At 44.3% G+C, this 27,633-nt stretch overlaps 1 protein-coding gene and 1 pseudogene across 1 annotated transcript in view; one reads left to right on the top strand and one right to left on the bottom strand.

The window, feature by feature from the left end:
* Nucleotides 1-27,633, bottom strand: part of PCSK2 (proprotein convertase subtilisin/kexin type 2) — a 255,234-nt gene that overhangs the window by 95,549 nt on the left and 132,052 nt on the right. Inside the window, exons 3-5 of the mRNA XM_012812406.1 lie at nt 20,696-20,809; nt 18,580-18,688; nt 11,959-12,000 (exon numbers count right to left, since the gene is read on the bottom strand). Of these exons, the coding sequence (XP_012667860.1) occupies nt 11,959-12,000; nt 18,580-18,688; nt 20,696-20,809 (265 nt within the window). The remainder of the gene's footprint in view (nt 1-11,958; nt 12,001-18,579; nt 18,689-20,695; nt 20,810-27,633) is intronic.
* LOC105888144 lies at nt 22,869-23,629 on the top strand (annotated as a pseudogene).

The raw sequence follows: 27,633 nt of genomic DNA, 5'->3' as shown, positions 1-27,633 counted from the left end.
GTCGTCACAGGTTGCGGGGTTGGGCCATCTGTGCAGAGTGACGTCGTCACAGGTTGCGGGGTTGGGCCATGTTGTACTCATGGCCGTGCTCTCAAACTGTCTTCCCACCATCCTTGCTTTAGATGGACCCTGAGTCCTCAGTATTTGGGGTTCAATCTTTCTCTTGACTTCATTCATTCATTTGGCAAACAAACTGTCACTGCACAGCCGTTATGTTCCAAGTCACGTGCTAAGCAGTGAGGACGTGGGAGTGAAAAGGCATGGCCCTTGTCCTCATTCAAGGCACGGCAATGTGGCACCTGCCCAGGTCCCCTTCACAGGGCCACTGTACCCAGGCACCAGCTTGGGAGTACTGGCTGCTGCAGGAGCACCACCCTCTCCTTCTCTCGGAAATTGGCCTTGGACAGTTCACACTCTGGGATCAGACTGAAACTGGACTCCAGCCGAGACCACATCCTGGCTCAGCTCCTGCCCTGCCTTGTTCCCTCCCTCCCCTTCTCCTGAGAGTCTTCAGCCAGGAAAATCACTTTATCAGGAACTCCCATCTCAGTCTTCTTCCAGGGCCACAATTGAAGGTATTTAGAAACAATAACCAATCTAATCTCTTTCATCAGAATCCCCTGTCCTTCTCTGACACGTGTGTGCAGACTCATATGTATTTTACTTTATACACAGTGAACAAACACAAATGTCTTGCCTTCCATAGGTCTGTGTGCCTATATCCATCCAGAATGTATTTTATTTTATTCTGTTTTTAGAGACATGGTCTTGCTCTGTTGCCCAAGCCAGAGTGCAGTGGCACGATCATAGCTCGCTGCCGTGTCAACTGCTGGGCTCAAGCTCTTCTTTGGCCTCAGCCTCACAGGTGCACACCACCATGCCCGGCTAGATTTATTTTTTCTTTTGTAGAGATGAGGTCTTGGCTATGTTGCCCAAAGTGATCTGGTGGGAACTCCTGGCCTCAAGCAAACCTCCTATCCTGCCCTCCCAAATTTCTGGGACTACACAGATGTGAACCACTGTGTCCAGTGCCAGAATATGCAGAAGGTGCAAAAAAAAAAAGTCATAAATTTTAAGAAAGAAAAAAATGTATTCAATTGTAATACTTAATGTATACAATAACAAAAGGCGGATACAAGTCACCTGGAGCACCTCTTGTAACAACTGCAGAAGTTAAGTGGGCTGTATTACTAATTTAATGTTGTTTTTTCCTTTCTTAAAATGTGTATGTATTTTTTGGTACTCTCTGCCTTTTAAAAGGTGACCTTTAGGACTAAAATATAATTCTTCAAACAGGCAGTGGGCTAAGTGCTTTGTATTCTGCAATATCTGGGTCCTGCCTTGGAGCTTGTTGCAAAGCAAAACAAAAGAAGGCTGTTGCTTGTGAGGTTCCGGAACACCATCCCTGGTAGTAGCAGGAAAGCGGAAGGAAAACTTAGAATAACATACTAGTTACCCTTTTAAATTTCATTTTAGGCTCAGCGCCTATAGCTCAACCGGCTAAGGCGCCAGCCACGTACACCTAAGGTGGCGGGTTCATATCCCCAGCCCGGACCCGCCAAACAACAATGACGGCTGCAACCAAAAAATAGCAGCCGGGCGTTGTGGCGGGCGCCTGTGGTCCCAGCTACTTGGGAGGCGGAGGCAAGAGACTCGCTTGAGCCCAGGAGTTGGAGGTTGCTGTGAGCTGTAATGCCACAGCACTCTACCCAGGGGGACAGCTTGAGGCTCTGTCTCAAAAAAAAAAAAAAAATTTCATTTTAAAATACTAAGTGAATTCATATGAAAGCTTGAGGCAGGAAGGAAAGAGGAGGTTAAGAGCATGGACTTGGAGGTCTAACCACGTTAGGCTGGCAGCCGTCCTGCTGAATTCTAGCTGTGTACTCCTGGGCAAGCTACTTAACAAGAATGGATGCTTACCAAGGGTGTTTTGTGTGCTAGGAGCAGTTCTAAGGGTTTTCTGTGTGCTGCTTAATGCTTTCTGGGATTATCACACTCACCAATAACATCACTATTATTATTAACCCATTGTACAGATGAAGAAATTGGGGCACAGAGAGATTCACTTGCCCAGGATCAAACAGCAAGTGGTTGCAGTGAGATCTGAACTCACAGAGGCTGACTGCAGACCTCTTAACTTCTACACTCAATTTCTCAGAGGCTCTAGTTGTAGCAGGCTTGTTATTTATGAAAGAGCCCTATTTATGGCAATAGGTAAAGAGTATACTTATTTTGAGATAAAAGCAAACATAATAAAAAATCTAAAACCTGAAGAGTGGTCTATTTTTATTAACTCAGAGAAAAAGCAAGGCATTCAGTTCATGCTCAGATATCCACTGTCATCAAGAAGGCTGCCTTACTTTTCTGTTGCTATACAGTAAATTACCACAAATTTAGTGGCTTAAAACAACACAAATTTATCTCAAGAGTTTCCAGACATGGCTAACTGGGTTCTTTGCTCAGAGTCTCAGCCAGTGAAATCAAGCTGACAGCTGGGGCTGAGATCTCATTAAAACTTGGGGTTCTCTTTTAAGTTCACTATGTGTGCTGGCAGAATTCTGTTGTTTATGGTCATAGGAGAAAGGCCCTCAGCTCCTTGGGGGGCTACCATTCCCCGTCTGTGACCCTCTTCACATCATGGTTGTTGCTTCTTCAAAGCCAAGGGAGGGGGGGGAGTCTCTATTGACTTCCCCTTCTCTGCCCTGTGGATTTCTTTTAAAGGCCTCACCTGATTAGTTCAGGTCCACCCAGCACAATCTACCCTTTGATTGGCTTAAAGTCGACTTTAGATTAGAAACCTTAATTATTACATCTGAAAATATTTCTTTAACATTGCCGCATAATGCAACCTACTCATGAGAATGGTATCCTGTCATATTTTCAGGTCCTGCCTATACTCATGGGGGGATTATACAAAGTGGTTGCACCATGGGGTAAGAATCTTGGGGGCCATTATAGAATTCTGCTTACCATAAAGGTTCTATCTATGAGAAAATCAAGAGATTTTAAATAAGAGAATGGGATCTCGTTGAAATGAAAGTTGAAGTCCTCATAATTTCAGCACAAGCTCCAGAAAGATATCATAGGACAGAAAACTATGTGGCTCGGGGTCTGAGCCTTCTTTGCTGAGATCTGGGCATTGCTTTCTTGTCTTTGTTGTTGCTTAAGAAAACTGGCTCTGGATGATGGATGAGACCTCCGGTCTCCATCAGACCCCCCTTTGCTCAGACAGTGTCCCCATGTAGGCAGGGCTCCAGCTGACACTCCCACTTGGGCTCTGTGCCTGGCAACGGGACACAAGCAAGCATTGCAGATGGTGCCCACCTTGCTGTGGCCTCATCCCATTACTTTCCCTGCAGGTGGACTCTGGGTAGGCCCACCTCAGACATCCAAAACTGTGGCCTCGAGGATGTGCAATTGGGAAACTGGCTCATGAGGAGAAAGTAAAAATGAATGTGTTTTTCATCACAGCTAAAGCAGGGAGTTACTGGAAAATGAATTACAACAGACCCTCTGTGAGTTGACCAGTCAAGGGACTGTAACAAACTGGTCAACAGATGGAGGTGGTCAACATAAGGCTCGATACGTACGTGTGGTGGTCATCCTAGGAGTGGTCAGCGTGGGGAGGTGGTCAGCTGTGGAGGTCCTATTCTAATCTGTAAGGTCTGCTTGAAGCAAAGTCTAGTCACCTAAGGGTTTATGGTTCTCTGAGGTAAAAACCTGAAGAAGAAAGCTAATGAAATATTTCACAGCTTGGGAATTTAGTGAGTACCTACTGACAGTGAGGACTAAGAGAGAAAGTAGGCAGTGGAGAAGAATGACCTTTCAAATGTTATTTATACTTGCACAAATGACTTTCTGGTGGCTCATCATGTAATATGAACAATGCTACATTTTTTTCTGAATAGGTTTGTTTGGTAATAAACAGAATAAAAGTCTCATTAGCATCCATCCATCCATAATTTAGTCATTTATTTATTTAAAAAGTCTCTGTTAATTATCTTTTTGGGGAATGAGGCCTCCAGTTGATCATCTCATGAGCAAAAGATTTGGAAGACATTATCCTGGTCTTTAAGTCACTTACATTTCATCAAAGAGATGAGAATCTATCCAGGGCCTTTAGGGAATTTGGGGTCAGGAAATTATTTTCTTAGGCTACTTTTGTAGGTGATGCCAATCAGAGGATTATCTTCTCTGAATGAAACTCCAATCACCCATTTGTCCAGTATCATATTAATCAAGCTTCTAGATGAATTCTGATGCTGTATTGACCCAGGAAAACAAGTTCCTACCCAACATGGTAAGCTGCTGCTCATTATTTATTATTATTATTTTTTTTGCAGGTTTTGGCCGGGGCTGGGTTTGAACCCGCCACCTCTGGCATATGGGGCTGGTGCCCTATTCCTTTGAGCCACAGGTGCCACACTGCTCATTCTTTAAGTATAATTATCCCTTCTTCTATAATTTTTAGTGATGACTTGTTTTTTCTTGCTGTTGTATTCCAAAATGGGCTGAGTTTTGTTTTCAGGCTAGCCCTGAGCATGTTATAATGTATTTATATATTTACACATGAACTCGCCAGGGCCACATTTTACATTTCACATGTTATAATCCGGGCTCTCAGTGTACATTTTGCACATAGTGGGAACTCAGTATGTTTCTTAAATGTTGATTAGGTTCAATGAAATGAAAACTAGTCAATTAAACAATAAAAAAATTGATTGATCAGATTTTTTTTCTTTGCTTTTGGCTGTAGTGAAAGTTTAGGTCCAAATAAGTAGTTTCATTTGGTTAAACAAGGTTTTATTTTTGTCTATTTTTATACCACAGAGTATTCCTATAAAAATGGATGGTTTCCTTTAGTGACACCCCCTTCCTGGGGTGAGTCAAATGATAGACAATGGAATGATGATCTATCAAAATAGTTTACAAAGCATTCTTATCCCCAGTGTTCAGGGTGTCTTCCTGATGTGGCCAGCACTCATGAACACATTGAAAACCCAGCCCTGGAAACAACCCAAGTGCCCACAACCCATGAATGGACTAATAAACTGCAGTATGTGTATACCATGGACAACTGTTCAGCCATAAAGAGATGGAGACTTTACATCCTTTGTGTTTACCTAGCTGGAGTTGGAGAACATTCTCCTTAGTAAAGGATCACAGCATGGAAACACAAGGATTCAATGTATGCAACACTAATAGGAAACCAGCAGATGAACAACCACATACCCACAGGAAAGAAAAACACAATTAAATTCAAGTGGAGGGAGGAGAGAAGAGCAAGGGGAAGGGGTGATGGGCTCCACCTAACAGGCACGGCATGGGGGTAGATGGCCCACCTCCTGGGGGAGGGGCACAGCGCGGGGGTAGATGGCCTACCTCCTGGGGGAGGGGCACAGCGCGGGGGTAGATGACCCACCTCCTGGGGGAGGGGCACAGCGCGGGGGTAGATGGCCTACCTCCTGGGGGAGGGGCACAGTGACTGCTTGGACTCTACCTGACAGATGCACAGTGTATCCTAAGAGTTTACACCCTCATATTAATCTGAAACAAAAGAATTCACCAGAATAAGAGCATAAACCAAAAAAAAAGAAAGAAAATGCCAGTCCTTCCTTTCAATAACACACAAAGGTTATTTAAACTTCAATCTCATATGCAATATTAATGCGTCTAAAAGGCTGGAGCCATGTGTGTGATCGATATTCCACAGCGTCTGAGTCATTCAGGGCTGAGGAGGTGCTGCCTGTCTCTAGCTGTCACTCTTTTATCAAGATGGCCACATGCCCCCTGGGACTTGCTGTGCACACTGCTGCCCAGCCCAAGACACTTCCTCCAGGCCAAGCAATGTCCCCTCTTCAGAGACAGAAACCATCAGGCCCCATCAAGAGAATGGAAAAGTATAGGTCCCTAGGGTGGGCTTTTTTCCTCTCACAAGAACTTCTGTTGGTGAAACAGCAACGCTGGAGCATAAATATAATTCCAGATTTTGAAGTGAACCAAAGAATGTAATTTGTTTTTTCCCCGTTTGGGAAGCTAATTGCATTTCCACCAACCTGAGGGATTCTAGACATTCCAGAAAAGAAGTAGTTTATAGTGATTTGCATGTGGATTCTGCACCTCTTGAATCATAGTTTCTCCAGGCCCGGGGCTATGGGACTTCAACTGGCTTCCATGGCCCTCTGTTCCCTTCATTAGTTCCATGCTGTGGTGGTGTCCACCTAGGAGGTGGTGGAGAGCCGGGAATGAGAGGGTCCTGTGTGCCTCAATTTCTGATCATCATCAACAGCGGGTCCCTGTATGTTTTAGTTCCCGGTATCACTTGCAGGGGTATTGATGACTCAGTAGTCAATGCAATTTAAGTAATATCTAGTAAATGCCTGCTTAACACTGTACTGAGTGTTAAAAGGGACACAAAACACGAACAAAGTACACACGTCCTTACAAAAACTTATTATCTAGCTGTGATGTAGTCACATATTATAGGTGGACTACCTTGTTCAATGAACGAACGAATAAGTGAATGAAGTGCCATAATTAATGACCAGGTTAATTATCAGTCTCTGAGCATGCTTTTAAAGAAATACACATTATGAGGCCTATCCCTAAAGATTTTGATTAGGTAGGTCTAGGGTAGGGCTAGGAATCTACATTCCCCGTAGGCTGGGGTGGTAGTGAAGTCCACTGGGAGGACTGAGGATGGGGTCTAGCACGGGGATTTGTAGCAGGTACTGCATTAAAGCAGCCATCCTAGGTCAGCAGCACATAACAATAAGTGTGTGTTTAGCTCACGGGTCTGCAGTCCAGCTGGGAGGCAGGTGATCTTGGCAGGGCTCGGCTGGGCTTGCTTGTTTCTGTGGGTGAGCTGGGGCTTGGCTGGTTTAGGTGCCTCCCCAGTGAGGCATCTCAGCTTCCTGCAGTTTCAAAGGCTGACTTGGGTGGTGCCACTTCAGGTGTGGCAGCTGGTGCAGCTCCTCCCCTCATGTCCGTCTCCTCCGGTGGGGTGCAGTGAGCTGGCCTGGGATTGCTCTCCCGGTGGTGATGGCAGAATGCAGGAATGTGTGGGAACACACAGGCCTCTCAAGGCCTCGCCTCCACACTGGCACAACTAGCTCCATATTATTCTAGTGCTCTAGACAATTTACAAGGCCCAATCCAGAATTAAGGGGTGGGAAATATGCAGAAGGGTGAATCCCTTCACCCACCTTGGGGATTGACCCTCCCGTATGATGATCCATGAGGGGTCTTCTAGTTCGTGAGAGAGCAGAGGATGTGGGTGGAACCCCGCTTCCTCTGGGGTGCCTTTCTTCCTTATACCCCTGGCCCTGAGAACAGGTCTTCTCGCTCCCTTTGTCTTCTCTTTGCTGGGATGTTATGTTTCGAAGCCTGTGAGATTTATTTTGGTATCCTTTACTTTTTGCCCTGAACTTTGTGAGCCTCACCACTTATTCTTACTGATTGGATGTCCTTTTCCCGTCACTTGATAACTGAGCTCACTGGGAAGCACAGTGAACAATTGCACCTGTTCCTTGAGCCCCCCCCAACCCCCACCTCCCTACCCCTGTTTCTCCACCCGAACAACCTGAACTTGTGCAGAGGTGTAATTGCCTCTCTTTTGAGAAGGAAATGAATGTTTACTGAGCCTTTTTAAAATTAAATTAACATTACATTTATATATTGATTTGCAGTTTTCAAAGTATTTTCTCGGTGTAATGGAAAGAACATGGGACTACCAGCATACTCTGATCCCTCTCTCTTTTAATGTATAGAATAACCAAGCTTTGAAAATAATTCTGCTTTGGGAAACATTTTGCTTGGTTTGATTATGAAGAAATTTTCTGAAGAGCCTTAGATGTTTTTAATACTCAAGTGAAAATAAATCACTAACGAAGAGGAGGATTTTTTTTTCTTTTTAACACAGAATATCTTTCTTTTTTTTAACCTTTAATAATTTCCAAGACATCCGCTCTGGGGCAGGCATTGCTGCATACCTCTTTGGCCCGCCCCTCCCGCCCCTGGATATCTGGTGCTGCTTGTACCCACGCCTCTGCCAAGGGCTTTCCCTCAGGCTGTTGGGAGGTAGGAAGTGCTGTCAAGGTAACATCACCTACCAGCCCTCAACCAAGGACTGATGGAGCCTCTGGGTGTCCCATCCCAAGAGGGGTAACTCTGGCACACAGATTCTAGACTGTCTCCCAGAGTTCCCCCATGGGAGTAGCTCCAGCCACCCACTGTACTAACATTTTTGTCATACCCTGGGTACTGACTGCCTTCCCTTTCCTGTTTCATCCCTCCCTCCTCTACCCCTGCTTCCTGGAGTCACCTCCCAAAGGAACTACTTGGACTCAAACCTTCATCTGCTTCTAGGGAAACCCAAACAAAGACCTCCCCAAAGTACCTCTTTCTAAAAGGGCACCAGGCTCGCTCATAGCATCTGAGCCATTAAGTCACTTAACAAGGTGTGAAGCTGACGCTTAATAATGCTGGGCTCAAACAATTTTCGAGCCTATCACTATCCACTGATTTCATTGCTCTCCTGGGTTGGTCTCCTCTATTTGCTAGCCTCATTCTGTTAATGAGAGTGTAAAATTTTTAATTAAAAATAAAGAAGATAAATGTGGTTAGTAGCTCCAAAGTGGTCACATTCAGCTCTACACAGGGTGAGAGACAGCATGGTTGATAAAAACCAGTGCTTTGGGCTATCTGCTGAGGTTTTAAGGATGAGATATTTGGATGTTTGTTTTCCTCATCCATACCAAAGAGGGAGAAAATTTTCATGTGTAAATGTACAGAGGGTGCCAAATAAAGTTTGGACAATTTAAGAAAGGAAAAGGACTGTATTAAAATTGTAATATTCAAGTCGTATTTGACTTCTGCAATTATGAGAGACACCATATACATGATAACAAATGTTGTCAGTATATATTGAGTATTATAATTTTATACAGTTTTTTCCTTTCTTAAAACATGTTTACTTTTTTCTTTGCAACCTCTGTACATAATTTCCTTGTAAGGTTCCAAGTGTTTGGTGGATGTTGAAGACTGAGACCTTGCTCCGGATGCATGTTAGCAAGACACGAAATTTGCACAGAAATTACAATTTTTTAACAACATTTATTTATTTTTTGAGACAGAGTCTCACTCTGTCACCTTGGGTAGAGTGCTATGGCGTCATCTTAGCTCACAGCAACCTCTAACTCCCAGGCTCACATGATCCTCCTGCCTCAGCCTTCTGAGTAGCTGGGACTAGACACCCGCCCTGACAGCTGGCTAGATTTTCTGTTTTTAGTAGAGACGAGGTCTCGCTCTAGCTCAGGCTGTTCTAGATCTCCTGAGCTCAAGGGATCTATCCCCCTTGGCCTCCCGGATTACTAGGATTATAGGTGTGAGCCCAGAAATCACAATTCTTAATTGTTATTTGGTTTAAGTTTAGCGTAGACTTGTCATTTCTTCAACTTCCCGGCACATGGCCCTCCTTGAACATTTCAGACACGGAGAACTCATTCCTTTCATATGTTGATTAACTTTCCTCCCTGGACAGTTTTTCCTTCCACTGCATTGAAATCTTCCTTCTGGAGTTCCACCCACTGCTGGGGATTTTCTTGAAATTACTTTGTAAGTTGAATGACTCATCACACAAGGAGAATTTGAAAACCTACTCAAGTTTTCTTTTTTTAGCAGAATAAACTTCTGCAGTTCTTTCTCTTTAGCAGGTTGTGGCTTGGAGTCCACTCAGGACTCCAAGTCCTCTTAGGGCGGGACACTTTTGGGAAACACCCAGCTGGAAATCAGAATGTTTAGATTAATTATGCCATGAGCTATAGCCCTTAAAATTACAGCCCTTAAAATTATGTTGTGCAGAAAGCTTAATAATATAAAATGTTCATAGCGTCTCCTGGGAAAGGGGAGGACTATACAAGAGCCAGATTTTGTTAAAAACACAAAGCAATGAAAGGCCAAAAATATGTCAAAATATTAAGAGTGGTATTATAGTTAATTTTTAGTCTGTTTTATGCTTTTCCAAATTTTCAACTAAGAGCATGCATTTAATTTTTAGTTAAAAAAATGTTTTTGGAAAAGAAAGAATATAGAACCCACACTCACAGAGGCAGAGTTCCTCAGGCCCCAGGGCAGCTGGTGCCACTCAGTTTCTAATTTTGGATAAGGGTTTTGGGCAGATGAATCTCTTGGTCTGCCCTGTGCCCTGGCCTTGTCCCTGCGGCTCAGCGGGGCCTGGAGGGTCTTTTCCCCACGTGAATGACTATCTCTTTTGAATCTGGCAGCTGGTGCTGGGAGCAGCCTGCCAGGAAACGCCTGGCTGGGCTGGGAGGATGCCGAAGTCGGGGGCCAAGCGCCCAAAGCTTGGCAGTCCGACAGTGTCACCCAGCTTGAAGTCTCCAAGTGGTAAGGTAAACGAAGTGGCTGGAGGCGCTGGGTGCTGGAGAGGGAGGGGACGACGGAGACCAGCAGTGCCTGCACGTGTGGTTATGGAGTGCGGGGACGGCCCTCTGAGGCCAAACTGCCACTCCTGTCCCATCTGGGTAAGGAAAGTCCCAGGATCGTTCAGAAACTTGGAGAAAATGCAGCGCACATGCTTCCTGGTCTCCCCATCCCAGACGTCTGCTGGCCCTGCAGTTATGGGGGAGGCAGGGCCAGCGGGGAGGCCCGGGAGCAGTCTGCCAAGGTCACCAGGAGTGTCAGGGCAGCTCCTGTGAGGTGGGAGGGACCCGACCGCAGGCAGCTCCAGGCATGTGTGTGAAGGCGGCCAGAGTGCTGTTTCCTTAAACTCCGCCCAGACTGCTTGTGACTGCTCTCTACAGGCCTGGATTATCTTCATGGGGAATATTTAATTTAATTCTATCATTTCTGTCCTTTCCCTCTGGGGCCATCTTGGCCAGACTGTGGCAATGATTCATTTAACACTTTTTAATGAGCGTTATTAAAAAAGATGCTCTGCACAGCTGATGCCCTTCTTGGTTTATGTGACCCATTCGAGGCCCTCTTTGATGTCCAGGGCATCACACACGTGGAAAGTCCTCACTTGCCTCGTGCAGGGGAGAAACACACACCTCTGGGGCAAATGACCCAGAATGTTGAGCCCCAAACACTGTTGCTGATTAACTTTCTCCTAGATAGGGCCTTGTTCTCCTAAAATAAGTCTCTTTAATTACTTCATTTATAGCATTTATAATTACTTCATAAATTATAGCATTTTTATACAGATCTGGAGGTGATAAAAATATAGCTCATTGGGATGATTTTAAGTGAACACACTAGGACCTGAATATTGTACTTTCTTGGGTTAAAATACAGCGATTGATTCTATTTAAAGGGCATGTGGGTTCCATCAGGAAAGCCGTGTGTGGCTTGCTGAATCAAAAATTACAGTGTGTGAGTCTAGCCCAGCAGGGTTACTGTGATTCTTGTTAACATTTGTTTGTCAAAGGTTACTACATGCTCAATGCCAAAAACAAAAACAAAAAATATTTAAGAAGATAACGTCCTCACTCCCCAAAGCTGCGGTAGTGGTGCGAGTTGCTGCAGGTTTTGGCTTTTTTGCCTTTGGTTTTGTCCCGCAAGAAACCCCATGGCTCCTTTCCACCGTTTAATTCAGTGCCATCAGCTGGAGTTGATTCAAACCTTGCCAAGTCTCGCTTTCCTTTGCCACTCCCTGTCCTTATTTCTTGGCTCTCTGCTCCATCGTTCACACTTCAGGTTTTGTTTTTCTCCTGAGGCCACTGTCTTTGCTTACCACCACCAGGCCGCACGCCTTGTCCCTCGGCCTCTCGCCTGAGCCATGCTCTGACCTTACAGGCAGTTCTGGTGTGTGCCCATACGCAGCTTTCTCTCTCTCTCTCTCTGTGAGTTCCTGCATACTCCCATGCATTTGTACCCGCCTGTGTTTCTATAACCCGGGACACCAGGACACTCTGTCTCCCCACCAAAGTCAGCTTGTACTTACATAGTTGGAGGCCAGGTCTGGGTGGAGATAGTCAATCCCTGTGAAAACACAACACAGAAACCAAAGGTTAATACCTGCCACTATGTCCTCAGGAAAGCTGTGCAGGAAAGTGCCCTCCGCATGGGGCTGGCTCTAGGAGACGTGCTGCGGGGCTGAGTGCCTGCTCTCCGGGCCCCGGCCTTGCATTTCCTTTCCTGTGGGAAGGTGGTGTGCTGCACACCCACGTGGAAGGACAGTGCCTCTAGACACACTGCAGAGGAGTGAAGCCAATTAGACTTTGGGGCCCAAGGATAACACCTCTGACATAAATGTCAGGACTAAGGGGCTTAGTGGCTGCAAGATGGATGGCTCTTCAGAGCAGTGATCTAAAAGAGATTTGTAGAGATCCTGACACTTTTAAAGCATCAACTGGCATTTCTTCTGAAATGAACCTGGCTCTGGGGAGGAAAGTGATTATTATTTAACAGGGCACGGACAGTGGTAGATTAGGAGAGCACACTCTGACATGGAAATGAGAGGAGACCACAACCCGGTGAGAAAAGCCACTGGGTGAAGGGCAGATGGTTCCCAGCGAGGCTCCTGGCTGGGAGCAGATGCTCGTCTCTCCAGAATGCGGCTTCCCAGCAAGCCCCAGGCTTCAGATCTCTCATCTGGAGTCCTGCCCCCAGATGCGGGTCTGTCTTGTTCCCCGATAGTCGTCCTCAGGGTAGAAATATGGTCTGTGAACACTGCTGAGTTCCTTCAGATTCCTGGGCCTCAGAAAGTACCCTGGAACTTCAAGGGCAATTGAAAAGCTCTCATCTGGGTCTGCAGAGCCGTACGACTATTGCAGCAGTTACATCTGAGCCTCCAGCCCTCCAAGAAACAGGGTAGGCTCTTGACACCACCTAGCATAATGGTCAGGGCAGTAGGTTTGTGGAGTCAAAGACTGGAGTCTGAGTCCTAACCACCCCAATAACTGGCTACAGGACTTTAGCCAAGTTGCTGGGCGTCTCTGCTTGCTTCCTTCTCAGCCAACTCAGGTGAGAACTAGGGACTAGGGAGGGATTAAAGAAGCTAATTAATGCATGTGGTGTGCTGAGCCCAGAGGCTGCTGCAGTTAATGACTCTACTGGAATGCAGTCCTTAAAAGCTAGAAGTGTCGTCAAGTCTGCCATAGTGGCATCTTTACTGCATGCCTGCTGAGGCCCTGCCGCTGTTTAGCTTTCCTGGCAAAGAAGAGCTTGTACTAGAGTGCATATTTCTGAAAAGAGATTTTCCTTTTTTTTCTGGTTATGCAAATAATATCTGGACTGGGAGCACTGACTACAGTATGTGTATGAGATGTCACTGCCAGTGTTTTGACAGGTGAAGCAATAGTTGCCATTATGGCTACCTTCTCTAGCACTCCTCCCAAGATCTGCAGGAGAAGAGGGGTCAGCAGTGTCAAGACTGGTAATATTCAGAGGTTGTTGACCCTTGTTCTGGACTCTTAACACGGTCACTTTGGGCTGGGGAGTGGAGTGGGGGGAGAGCATAGGCTTTGAGATCAGCAGAGCCAGTCCCATTTTAGGCCTAGACACTGCACTTTTTTTGTGATTTTGGCCAAGTGACGTCACCTACGAGTGTTGATTTTTGCATATTTGAAGTGGGGCTGTTATTTACCAGGCAAAGCAGGTTTTGAGATTAGAGACAATTTTTCAACAGTCTTTAGCTTTGAGTAAACAGTTGATATATTAAAATTTCTTATCATCATCATTCTACCACCACCCACAGAGTAATGTGGCTATTGCACAAGAACAGAAACATTAAGAAAAAATCTCCTTCACTCTGGGAGGCTGAGGCGGGTGGATTGCCTGAGTTCAGGAGTTCAAGACCACTCTAAGCAAGAGCAAGACTGTCTCCAAAAATAGTACAGGTGAAGCAAGAAGATGGCTTGAGCCCAAGACTTTGAGGTAGCTGTGAGCTATGACACCATGGCATGTTACTGAGGGCAACAAAGTGAGACTTTGGTTCAAAAAACAAAACTACTTGGTTTCACAATGTTACATTGAAATTAAATTGTATGTATTTCTTGAAATTGGTTAAAATTTGTGAACTCCTTGTCAAGCAAAAGTTTTTGTAATGCATAGATAAGTTATAAAAAAACACATGTGAGATATATATATATATATTTTTTTTTTTTCTAACAGGAAGTCCATTTTTAAAACATGACTCCAAGTTCTGATAGTGGAAGTTGTTTAGGAGAAAAATGTGCTAGAAATATTAGTTTCTTTTCTGTGAAGGGAAAACATTAGAACAAGGAGATAATTTGAAATCTTTAATTAGAATTAAAATAAGAAAAATTTAGCCTCATTAAAATAAAGGATCTTTAATTAAGTTAAGGGGAAGGCTAAGTGTTAAGTTAGAGGCAGCACAGAGTTTGAGAAAGGATTATGGATGGACCAGTGAGGGACAACAGATGTGATTCAGAAAAAGTCACAGTGAACTAAATGATGGAAAGTAGTAACCTGGCAATTAGACAGCATTTTAATTAGTTTCTGAGGGGAAAGGTACTGACATTTTAATCAGTTTATTTTTAATTCTCGTTTATTAATGTATTCCTTCTCATAGTTTATGCTTTTGTTTATTTTTCAGCAAACAATGCCAGGCACAGGGTAAGTCCTGTAAGATCACAGATGACTTTGACACAGAAGCTGGGCTGTACAACCATCTGTGGCTCACAGCCTATGGGGACACAGACTCATCACCAACCTAGGAATGGGAAGGTGGCACACCATGACAAATAATTATATCTTTGTTCCTAAGTCGTTAGTTTCCTGTGATCGGTTTGAATCTTTTCAGATTCTCAGGAAGCTCTGACGGTTCTGGAGGCCTCGGGGAGTAGCACGGAGTTCCATGCGCATGTTCCTAGTTAGAAAGTTGATGGTTCACTTTCTAATGTGCAACATTTCAGGACCATGGTCCCAAGCTCAGTTCCCTCCTCTGCTCCACGAGAGCTAGCATCTTGCAACTTCTTCTCCCTATCTCCCACTGAGTTATACGCAGGTTAATGAGGAGTGGGCCCCCAGTGAATATAATGCATTTCCAAAGACAGTAGCACAATAATCTCCCATCCCATGTGGTCTGCTGATGTGACCTCGTCCTGCTTCCCATTGAGAGGTGGGTCCCTTGCCTCCTCTTCAGTCCTAAGTGCTCAGGATGTAGGAGAACGCCACTGCATGCTTCCCAAGGCGAGGGCAGCAAAGCAAGGTGTCTTCTTCCACCTGTTCCCTCTGGGCGCTTGCTCTGGAGGAAGCCAGATGCCGTGTAAGAAGCCCACATGCAGTGTCGTGAATTCCTACTGTGGTGTGTTGCCTTGATATCCATTGTGAATATAGGTTTAACTTTCTCATACTAGAAGCAGGGCTCAGTCACCCCAACACGGTTTTCAGCTGCCCTTGCGAGCCAGCCCTGAATTATGCCTCGCTTGGGTGACTCATGTCCATTCCTGTGTCTTGTTATGGTCACATTCCATTTTCCAGGTAAAGTTCCCAACACTAAACAATTCCTTTACAATAAAAAGGATGAAGTTGTCCTCACTATGTGGAGTCCTTGATGCTATCTGCATGCCTGGAATGTTCTAACAGACCCTTAAGAAATTCTTTCTGCTCCTTTGGGCAGTAGGTAACCAAGGAAGCTCTCTTCAGGTGACGTGTAGCGTGCAGAAATGACATTGTGTTGCACCCAGGTGAAGGCAGTCCACAGAGTCACTGGATCTAGCAGAGAAGTGTTGGCTGAGTTTTGAGTTGGGTGGTCAGAGAGGGGTAGGTGGCTGTTAAACCAGGCTGTCTACAAACTGAGTCTTCCAATGTTTGCAAAGTATTATATTATTTTTGCCCTTAGGTATTGGGGTTGACATCTGTAGCTGTCTTTAAACAGTATCTAGGAAATGATATCATACTATTCATTCACGCAGGTGGTTAGGAGGGGCAGCGCAGCACTGGCATTGCCGTCTACCAGCTCCAGGGCCGGGGCACAGAGGCCCAGCACATGGTGAGAGGCTGTAGTGCATCTTGTCTGCTCCTCCCTCTTGGGCCAGCCGTGCTCATTTTGCTGTTAGGCAGTGGGTTTAGAGAATGGCTTGGCCGGCACTCTCTTCTTCAGTTACCATACTGAATAGCATGTGGCGAATTAAAAATGGCCACAAATTCTTTGTCTTTCTCCACCCCAGGAGGCGGAGTCTATGTCCCCTCACCTGGCATTGGAGTGGTGCTGTGACCATTTCCAACAGAAGCAGCACAGTGACTAATACCTGTCCATTCCAGATCCAGCCTGTAGAAGGTCTGGCAGCTTCTGCTTTTCTGGGAAAGGCTGCTCTTGGCTGTTCTGAACCACCTATAAGAAATCTGGATGCTGGGCAGCGCCTGCGGCTCAGTGAGTGGGGTGCTGGCTCCATATACCAAGGGTGGCAGTTTGAACCTGGCCCCGGCCAAACTGCAATGAGAAAATAGCTGGGCATTGTGGCAGGTGCCTGTAGTCCCAGCTACTCAGATGGCTGAGGCAAGAGAATCACCTAAGCCCAAGAGCTGGAGGTTGCTGTGAGCTGTGATGCCACGGCACTCTACCAAGGGCAACAAAGTGACTCTGTCTCTAAAAAAACAAAAAAAAGGAAATCCAGCTGCCTTGTTGTGGAAACCACAAAGGGAGCTGGGGCCAGCTCCTATCTGTCTACTCAGATAGGAGGGAGGCTGAGCCATGTTGGCACACCATTTGAGCCTGCAGTTGCCTGTGGCCCTGCTGCCCCTGACTCTTGCTGCATGAGACACCCCAGTGAGACACTCAGAAGAACTGTCCCGCAGAGCCCCATCAACCCACAGAACTGTGTGATATAATACCAGGTTGTTTCTGTAAAGTCCCTGAATTTGGGGGTGATTCATTTTGCTGTAGTAAGTGACCAAATGAAGAAGCAGCCAGGAATTATAATTAGGGGACAGAGTTTACTTTGTTTGGGAGCCCAGAGGCCTCTAATCAGCTGACAAAGTAAGAGCAAAGAAGAAATTCTGCTCGGACTTTCTAAAGGGCTTGGCCTCAGGGTGGGGCAGAATCAGGAGTCATCTCCTCTGCTGTTTTTGGAAGGGATGAGTTAAGAGTCAGTCAAGGGGCTACAGTAAAGAAGTCTAAAAACAGGCGTCTCCTGCACTGTTGGAGGCCCTGTGAGAGCAACGTGCAGGGGTTGTCTGTACAGTGCCACTTTCAGGGTGGCTTCTTGGACCCCTGGCAGGGCATACCCAGTAGATCTGTTGTTAGAAATGGTCACACAATGTATCCTATGTAGGTTTCCCCCAAACTCTGACACATCTTTTTCCTGAAGGAGCTGTCCTCAACCCCCTTGGAAGAGTTTCTAAGCTAAAGCACCAGGAAGAAGAAACACTTGGACTCCTGACCTCTGAGCACACACACGGGCAGCTCTCTGCTCTTCGTGTGAAAGCCCTCCACCACTGAAGACTGCTTTTGCATTCACTACAAAACAACCTCACACATCAGAAAATATGAGGCTTGTTTCTTTGCTGGTGTTTAATGAGCCTCCAGGAAGACAACACAGGTATTAAACGGGCCGGCTCCTCTTGTTTTCCCCACCCTTTCGGTACCAAAGGCTTGCTTTAGAGAATGTAGTGTTTTTAGGGATCTTCAGAAGGGGAAGGCTCTACTGTTTGATCTCTGTATAGCCTGTGCGTGCAATTGGACCGGTAACATGTACACAGCAGAGCTCTTTGCTGGGGTACCCAGGGGGTAAAGAAGGACAGCAACATGGCCCCAGTGAAATGACTACAAGGCAGTGATTTTCTAGGCTCTTGGTAGAGCCAGGGACATGTGTAGCTGGAACACGCCAATTCCTCAAATCTATTGGCTTTCATGTCACAGGTATAGCTCTGTTAACTCTTTGTCTGGTAAGTATGTAGGAAAGAATAACATGTAGGGGTTGTCTGTAATAAAAATTTATCAAAGGTTGCTTTACAAGTGTTCATTCTGAAAGTAGCAATAAAGTCAAATTTCCCCAAGTCCCAATCTTGTTACTAAAATGCTGTGTTAGGAATCTAGAGTCTCATTGTCTAATAGAACTTTCTGCGATGATGGAAATTGAATTGGATTGAGTTTTAGCAGCTGCTAGCCCTGTGTGGCTGTCGAAATGAAGCTAAGTGTGATGGACAAATTGGAGTTTAATTTTATTTAGCTTTAATTAATTAAAATTTAAATATAAATAGCCACATATGACTAGTGGCTACTGCTGTGGACAGTGTGAGTCTAGAGAAATGGATGGTAAATATAAACAGGTTTAGAAGACTTTTAAGGTAAGGGGTAGGCCGTGACCCAATTAGATATTACGATTGAGTGACAGGCAGCTTTCATTTGTTTGGTTTGTTTAGCTTTTTATTTACTAATTCAACAAATATTTTATTAATGGCAACCTCAAGTTTGAGTCCCATTCATCTGGAGAAGGCTGAAGATTTGGTCACAGAGCCTGTGTTAATAGAACTAGTACTTATCTGGTTATTCTGTGTCTGATTAGCAGCTTCAGCACAACAAATCTTTTATATACCAAAGGCATGCAAAGACACACTTCCTTCCAAATGATGTAAAGCCTTTGAGATACTCACCATCATCCATAATTCCGATGGTGACACCTTTCCCTGTGTATCCCAGCTCCCACGCCTCAGCCACATTCAAATCAAGGCCAGGAGTGCCATCAGCTTGCCCGGTATTGATCTGGTATGGGAATTGCAAAGCAGAGAATCTTAACACTTTTGTGTTGGAAAGTACCCATGTAAATATTTTCTTGATAGCTTTTCTAGGCTCTTAGCAGAGCCTGATGGTCCAGGACCAACTCAAAGGCCATACTGTCCATAAAATAGTACTTTTGGGTGTCCCTCCGATCACCCATCTCTTACAGCCTTTTTCCTTCACTTTTTGATATAAACAATTGACATTTTATGTAAATATGCAACCCCCCATCTGTTATAACTAGATTGCTGTCTTTAAGCTCTTTCTATAAAAAGAGCTTAGAGCTGCTATTGGAAAAAAAATCTTCCCTGATTTAGAATTAAGGCTCACTTGCATAGCTCTTTGCTTATACCCCACATTTTGAACTTGGCATGTTTTATCTTGAATTATTCTTATTCAAATATAATTTTCTCACCAAATAACATCCTTAGTAGGAGGGAGCATGTCTTAGTTACCTTTGTAATTTTAGTACCACCACGCAAAGTTTTACCCAAAACTATTTGTTGAACCTAATTTAAAGATGCATGTTCCCAATGCAGAAAGATAAAGCCTGCTGCCCCCCCCAAAGTCAACAAAGAAAGGAACATGGAGAAAAAATCCAAATTAGTATGTTCACTCTCCTCTTTCATGTGTGTTCATCCTGTGTAGATTTTCTCCAAGATGGATCATAAAATAATGGTAAAGAATTGGTCAAAAGCCCCATGATCAGTGGCTGTTACGTTACTGATAAAACATTACGTGAGTGACATAGGGTGTTTTGCAAAAATTTCTGCCTTCCACCTTTCTCCCCTTCTGAAGTTAGAATGGCCTCATGACTGGTTTGGGCCAATGGCATGAGATCTCCTGTGCCATTTGTTACATCTAAGCAGAGCCTTTAAGAGCCAGTGCACAATTTGTCCCTTTTCCTTGCTGAGGGACTTATGAAAGCAGCATCAGGGTGGAGCCCAGATGGAGCTTGGTCAGCCTGAGTCCCTGAGGCTTACAAAGCTTTGGTCATGTACCAAGAGGGAGAAATAGGCTTTGATTTTGACAAGTCTTGGGATATGGGCATTGTTTGTTACTGTAACAAACCTAGTTTATCCTGGCTAACACATAAGCTCATTCATTTACCCAGATTAGATTTCCAGACTTCCATGCCCCAAAGCATAAGGTATATGCTTTCCCTTCCTGCCCAGGAGGGTAATTGTGATGCATTCCTCCTGTAAGGTAGCCATCCACAGGGCTGAAAGTTAGTTCTCTCTCTTGTTCATCACCTTTTAAGCTCAAAGAAAATAAAGCTTCATTCATATTTACACATTAGTCACTCTCTTTCTCTCAATATGCCCTACAGAGTCACTGCTTCCCTTTTGAACACAGCTTGACCCATCCAAATGGATTATGGTTGACTACAGGTGAGCCAGAAATACTCACATCCCCAGACAGACAGGGTCTCAATGCCTCAAAACCTGCATCAGCCAAAACCTATGTCAGTGAAGCTCCATGGGATTGATTTCCTGCCATTATTTTAGGAAGTACTCAGAGATGCTATTTTTGCTACTTTAGTCTCTCTGCTCTCTTGCTTGCCCCTTGCAGTCATGGGATGATTTCTTTTATACCTGTAACTTCACTGTGCTCTCCCATTACTCTGCCTGTCGAGAGCCCTGGATTACATACCCCCAGAACTTTAATTTGACATTTGTGTATTTTTGCAAGTTTTCACCCATACCAGTGTTGTTGGGTGGTGTGCTTTTTTGGTCTAGGAGGGTTTGATCAGTTGTTGGTAGCAGTGTTGACCCTGCTACCATGGCTATTTAGAAAGCAAAAGAAAGCAGATCAGGAAAGAACATGCGCTGGTGGTGACAGAAAATCAATGCGTATCGAAGGGACAGAGAGGTTCAGTGAGCCAGATGCTGGGCAACCTCCCACTGGTTAATAAGGAAATAGGCATACTTCATTTATCCTACATCTCAACACAGGAAATGTTATTAACGGAAAGAGTACAGAGACACTCACCAGATACCACTGCTTCGTAAAAAGAGGATCATTCATGTTGATGTCAATCTCATTGATGTCTCTGTACCCTCTCTTTTTTCGGTCAAATCCTTCCTGTTGCAAGGCCAGCTTTACCTGGAACAACAACACTGGTATATTACCTGAGTCTCAACCTGAACACTTGTCTTCTGGAATTTGTTTCCATGAACTCAAATTTCATTTGTATATAATGTGCTTTGTCTCTTCCCTCAGTGAAAGCAAGTTCTTTTCATACACGTATATGGCTCCAAGTGAATTCCTTTAAGGTAAGAATTAGACGGAAAAAGGTATTCTCAGAGAAGGAAGATAATGTTGGAATCATTTAGAAATAAAACAAAACAACAAAACATTTCTATTAAGGAAAGAAGGTGGATGTGGATTCTGGGAGGGAGAGAGTGAAATGGCATAGATTATTATTGTTAATTTTTTAAAGCATCAGAATTTGGGGTATGGCACAGATTTTTTCTTGGCGTCTTCTCAGGTGTTAATTTGAGAGCATTATGCTAACACATTTGGGAATCAGCTAAAAAAAAAAAACAAAAAAACCCCAAAACCTAAACACAATAAAACCTGCCCAGAGAACCAGCGTGTTCTGTAGAAAAGCCCAAGATGGCGAGTGAGGAACTTTTGAAAAAGAATGGTTGGAAGCTGCTGCTGTGCTCGCAGGGACAGTTCCTTTTTGGACAGTCAGACAGAGCCCCAAGCTCTTGGATGGAAATGAAATTTAAGGCTGTATCTAAGCTTTACCAACCAGGAAACGTTCTTTCACTTGAACAAGAATTAATCTATCACTCAACAGTTGTGGCTGGTCCCCGAACATCTACAAACTCGAGGACAATGTAAATGTATGATAAAAAGGTGTGTGCTGGAGATTGATTATTATTTTTATTAGATTTTGTGGCACATGATTCATTTTTCCCCTTCCCAAATCTCTGCAGTGTTTGGGGGAAATTACCCCAGTCCTTTGGGTTCCCTGTTGGTAGGAGTGAAATTCTGGGGGCCTCAGGGGCACCTCCGTGGGTGTCTCTCTCCCAGGATTTGAATCTTGGGAAAGTGAAGCAAAGCAAGGAACCCTGGGAGGTTCACTGTCAGCGAAGGACCCTTGCTTTGTTTAGTTCTTGCAGCCCAGCCCTGGAGGTCCCCCCAAACTGATCCTTCAACCCCCCATGTATTGTGAGCTCCTGAGGTCTTTCCCACAGCTACTCTTTTGCTTAGATGATGCAGAATCAATTTCTGTTTGCTTGCAATTAAGAACTCTAATGAATACAGAATGAGAAAAGGACAGCAGAGACAAAATCAAGAGTGACATAAGGAAGGGAAAAAAGAAGAGACCACAGATGCCAAAAACCCGTCTCCTCCTTGCTGCCTGAGCTGTGGAGGAACTTTTTCTAGGATGCATTTGAGAACTTAATTGTACCACAATAGCTCCAACGGCCATTCCAGACAAAGAGTTCCCAAAGTTCTCTGAAGGGTGGACTAGGTGCTAGCATTGGTGCACAGCTTTCCAAGGGGAGTACTTCAGAGGTGAGCCCAGTGATACCACCGATGAGGATTCAGCACTTTCCTAGGATGAGTTTGCAAACTTAATTGTCTGACCTCATACACACGAGTATATACACTTGTCTATTTTAAATTGTACACGCACTTTATGGACACCCTGGATAGAAAGGGGTACATGTGTAGGTGTCTATAGATGTGAGTATGTAAGTACACATAGATATCTTCTAAGATAGCTTTGATCCCATGCCAAGGTAGGATTAAATGTGCAAGGATTTTATTAGGAGAGAAAGTACAAGAAGCTGTGACGCGAGCCTGACTCTAAGTAAAGGGAAGTGATCGAAGTTGGGCAAATGGATCCTCACCTGCCTCACAGGCTATGAAAGGTTTTACAGGGCTGACGGGGATCTCAGTTTGGCTGACAGAAGAGCCCTGTATCTCCCAGGGATGGGCCTCAGCACCACTCTCATGCTCACTCCCAGTGGAGGTGTGGCCTGTTGCCACTGTGACCGATTTCAGAGCCTGGCAGCTGGGCACCTCACTCAGTCATTCTGAAATCTGAGATACGTGGAGCAAATTCCCATAGCTCTGTGTGTTTTCATTAACAGGGAATATCAAAATACTGAGTTAATTCTCAACCTGGAATAACAACCATGGCATGTCCCTCTCGAAACCTTTTGCCACCATAGCCACCACCACCTCCTATTGCCCTCGCCATGTTTCTCCCTGGTCTGAGTACGATAGGGGTGTGAATACTTTTTCTCCTGAAGGTAGATTATTTCAAGTAGAATGTGCCATTGAGGCAATCAAGCTTGGTTCTACAGCCACTGGGATCCAGACATCAGAGGCTAATGAGAGAAGCAGAAGAGAATTATCTCCCCACCAATGGAGCCCAGCAACACTGGTGAGATTGTAGAGATTGATGACCACATACCTTGTGCGATGAGTGGGCTAAATGCTAAGACTTTAATTGATAAAGGCAGGGTGAAGACATGGAACTATTGGTTCAGTTGTAGTGAAACAATGATGGTGGACAGTGTGACCCAGGATGTGCCCAACTGGCTTTGCAGTTTGGAGAGGAAGATGCACAGCCAGGTGCCATGTCTCATCTCCCTGGGGTAGCGCTGTTATTTGGAAGAGTTGAATGGAAAGGACCCCAGCTCTTTCACTGGGACCCTTCTGGGATCCGTATTCTGTATGCACCAGCAAATTGACTATGCTTCAGAGGGTGCCCAGAGCTCCTTGCAAAAAGTTTAGTACAAGTCTATGATTCTGAAAGAATCCATCAAGTCTTCCTTCATCACCCTTAGACAAGTAATGGAAGAGAAGCTGAACTCAGTGCTAGCCACAGTACAGTGTGGCCAGAATTTCCACATGCTCACAAAGGAGCGGCCTGAGGAGGTTAGCAAGGACATTTAAACAAGTGTGAGCCACAGAATTTCTCTGAGATAATGTCAGTTCTCTTAATTGCCTATAAATTTTATTTCTACCTTCTCTTTATTTTTTGAAAATCTCCAATGCATATGCATTTTTTATGACATCTGTGCATTTTTAAATGATATCAGTACATATAAAGGCAGTTCTAAAATGAGGAAAATTTTAAAATAAGTAAAACCAAAACAAACAAAAAAAGAGTGTCACTTAAACTTGAGAAAGGAGTCTAAATTTGTAATTTCCTGTTTTGATTTCACAAGGAAGTCTTTCTCTGCTCTAGTCCCTGAAGGGAGGACTAGACTGGCTGCTACTGAGGGATCCCTAGTATGCTGGATTCATTGTCACCAATAATTTTCTGGAGATAGCACCCTTCCTTGGGAGGATCTCTGGTAGGCAAGAGAAAACTGGAAATCTGAAAACTCATCTATATGTTATTTCCTGGCGCATAAGAACAAAAAGACTCATATCAGATTTCACCTTGTTAAACCACAGTGCGGAATGGCTGTAACAATCACTCCAAACTCAATTAGACCAAGTGCACGCTAATGAAAAGACTGCTCAAACTCATTTCCATGAAATTAATTTTTAATTCATAAATTAAGTTTTAATAGAAACTAGCGATGCTTTGGAATGCTGTCCTCTCTGGGTACTATTCAACCTTGCAACTCAGAAATTTAGAAATCCTTAACCTGGAGGGGCTTTCTGAGTCTATTGGGAATAGTTTATCTTCTTATCCTCCGTGAAGAACACAGTTGCACTTTAAGAGAGGCGAGCGTCTTTCACTTGCAACACACAAGTAACTGGAGAACAGATTTTTTGTCAATGATACCATGTAAATCTATCAATTGTTTTTATTTTTCTGCATTCTCATTCAGTCTAATTCATATTCATACCTAATTTTTCTATAAGAGTAATTATAACTATAGATAAAATTGTGTTTTCTTTCTTCACTGACTATCCTACCATAACAATTTCGAGATGCTGCTGTTTAGCTGTCATATTTTACTTTCTAACGGCTACCTACATATTCTATGGCATCACCTACCATACTGTACTCAACATTTCCCTCTTATTGCTCCTTTAGATTATTTTTTTACTATAAATAAAATTACTGTGACCAGACAGATAAGTCACAGCATTTAAAAAGACCTCTGGGGAAGATTTCATTGTTATAATTTTATGTGTGATAAACTCTTTGATGTCAGAGTTCTCTTTGAGAAGTATTTCTTGGTGTCTAAATTGTATTTCTCACATTATAACTAAAAGGCCACTGTCTTATTCTCTCTCCCTCCTCTGAAGTCTAACCTTTCACACATGAGGCCTTTTATTACCACCTAGATGTGACACTGATGACATGCATACAACTTAATTATTCCTTTTGTTGAAAAATAATATACAGTTAACTTCCATATTTAGTTTTAGAATGGTGCCCAAAGAGGACCATTGACCCAAACATTTGTGCCAATAAAAAAATAGAGGAAAGTAGGAATATTTGTAACTAGGTATTATTTTATTAAAATGTACAGATGGATATTCTACAATTCTACTTCAACTTTTCACAAATGTTAGCCAAGAGACTCTACCCACTGTGGCCCCTCCCAGTCCCTGGACAATGTGCCAGCTCTGGACTATGTTTGGACAAAGAAGATAGCATCCCTGCACGTCTGCATGCTATGTACAGTTAACAAGGTATTCCCACTACATTTAACCTTCCCAATAGAACCTTGGGTGAATATTGTTGCACTTAAAGCAATGGAGATTCAGAAGCTACCCACTGACAGTTAAATCATGGGAGATCCACCCAGGTTGACTGATTCTCAATGCAATGAACTTTCCACTTTGCCTCTCCCTAAGGGCACGTAACAAGGCCAGCCTTCCAGTATCTGGCACAGCTTTACTGTGAATATAACTCTCAAAGGACCTGGGCCATGAATACTTCCCTGCTGGGCTGATAATTAAACAGCTGTTAATTAGCATTGACTATACAAAGTAGGGAGGGGCCAGGAGAGAGGGGAGCAAAGGGGAAACCTGCCTCCAAAGAGGGCGGATGCCAGAAAAGGAACATACAGCCCAAGATGAGCATGTTGCTGAAACGCTGAAGTTCATTAATCTATGATGCCCTTCATTATGTAACATTATTATTTTCTATACCACTAAGAATTATTTTATTACCACTGTTATGTGTGGATCGTGCTCCCCCAAAAGGTATATTGAGGTGCTAAGCTCCAGCACCTTATCTGGAAATAGATGCCATCTGTGAAGATGAGGTCACATGAGTAGAGTGAGCCCTCCATCCAAGGTGGCTGGGTCATTACCACGTATAACAAGAGGACAGAGAGACACAAGGAAAACACCCCAGAAGACAAACAGACACAGAGAGCAAGCCACGTGGAGATGGAGGAAGCTGAGATCAGAGTTATGATACTACAAGCCAAGGAAAGGCTGGGTCCACCAGAGGCTGGGACATGTGATGAAAGACCGAGTTCTAGGAACTTCAGAGAGTGTGGCAGCATCTTGAGTTCAGACTCTTGGTCTCCAGGACTTGGGGGGAATGAACTTCTGTGGTATTGAGACACCCAGTTTGCGGAGCTTTGTTATGGCAGCCTCAGGAACAAACGCCAACACTAAGAATTAAATGATGTCATTTGCTTTCTTCTCATTTGTAAATTTCATTTTGTACTTTAAGTGCTCTTATAGTTTTATTTGGACAAAGATTTCTTTTACCATATGTAACTTTTTCAAACAAAAGAAAAACGTTAGCAGGATCAGTTGGTTACCATGTCCCTAAAACTCCTTTGCATTTGGTTCTGAGTCAGAATAGTCCACGTCTGTGTTTCCCACACAACATCATCCCCTGTGCCCACCAGCATGTGGATGAGCCGCCTTTCTTGACAGAATGCTCCATTATCGTCTCCAGGATTTTCTTCCAAACTGCCAACTCTTACTCTGCAAGTTTGATGCACCAGCCAAGACAATGACAACTTTGTCACTCTTGGTATTTATTGAGAGCAGTAACAAGATACACAAAAGCACATACATTTTGGAATTGATGGTGTATAATGGTTTTTGTCCTTCTAGATTTTGCTTTTCTTTTTTGGTTTTTGAGACAGAGTCACATTCTTTTGCCCAGGCTAGAGTGTCATGGCATCAGCCTCGTTCACAGCAACCTCAGACTTCTGGGCTCAAGTGGTCTACCTGCCTCAGCCTCCCAAGTAGCTGGGACGTCAGGTGCCCACCACTATGACTGGCTAGTTTTTCTATTTTTAGTAGAGACAGGGGTTTCACTCTTGCTCAGATTGGTCTTGAACTCGTGAGCTTAAACAATCCTCCTGCTTGGCCTCCTAGAGTGCTAGGATTACAGGTGTGAGCCACCATGCTGGCCTCTAGATTTTTCGATGGCAAACTTTTGAGCAGTTAGTCAAAGTAGTGCTTGTCTCAATTTTTCCTCCCAGGACTGGGGGCCCTGGTAGGTGAGCTGAAGAACAGTCACTGATGGAAACGTGTGCTTTAGTGAAAAGAACCCTGGATCAGGAGGCAAGAGCTGTCTTTGCCCCCAACTCTGCGTCTTTGAGCATCATAGTGACACTCTCTCTCTCAAGACTCAGTTTCCCTGTCCCTAAAATAGGAATAACACCTTCATCTGAGGGTGTTATAATGTCAGAGGAGCGAATAGTGTCAATTTCTGTGACATACAGCACAGGATAGCCCTTTGGGGGTTTCATCAAATGTCAGCTTCCCTCAGGTCTCCTGCAGTCAGCTGTCCTCCCCCTGGGTGCACATCAAGGTCATCTGATCCCCACACAGGGGCAGAACTGGGACACAGGCAGAGCCTGTGGGTCAGTTTCTCAAGGCCTCCAGGTGGTTCCACTTTGCAGCAGAGCTCGAAGTAACATGTCTGGGAGGCTCATTTTTTCCCCCTCTACAAGACCTGCCTCTACCTCTCAGAATTGTGGTGAGGCCCAAACAGGATCTGGGCTGTGAAATCTCTT

Source organism: Otolemur garnettii, unplaced genomic scaffold (assembly GCF_000181295.1).
Source record: "Otolemur garnettii isolate 467f Iridium unplaced genomic scaffold, OtoGar3 scaffold00208, whole genome shotgun sequence".
Taxonomy (NCBI): Eukaryota; Metazoa; Chordata; class Mammalia; order Primates; family Galagidae; genus Otolemur; species Otolemur garnettii.
This window is presented reverse-complemented; position numbering and strand designations above follow the sequence as displayed.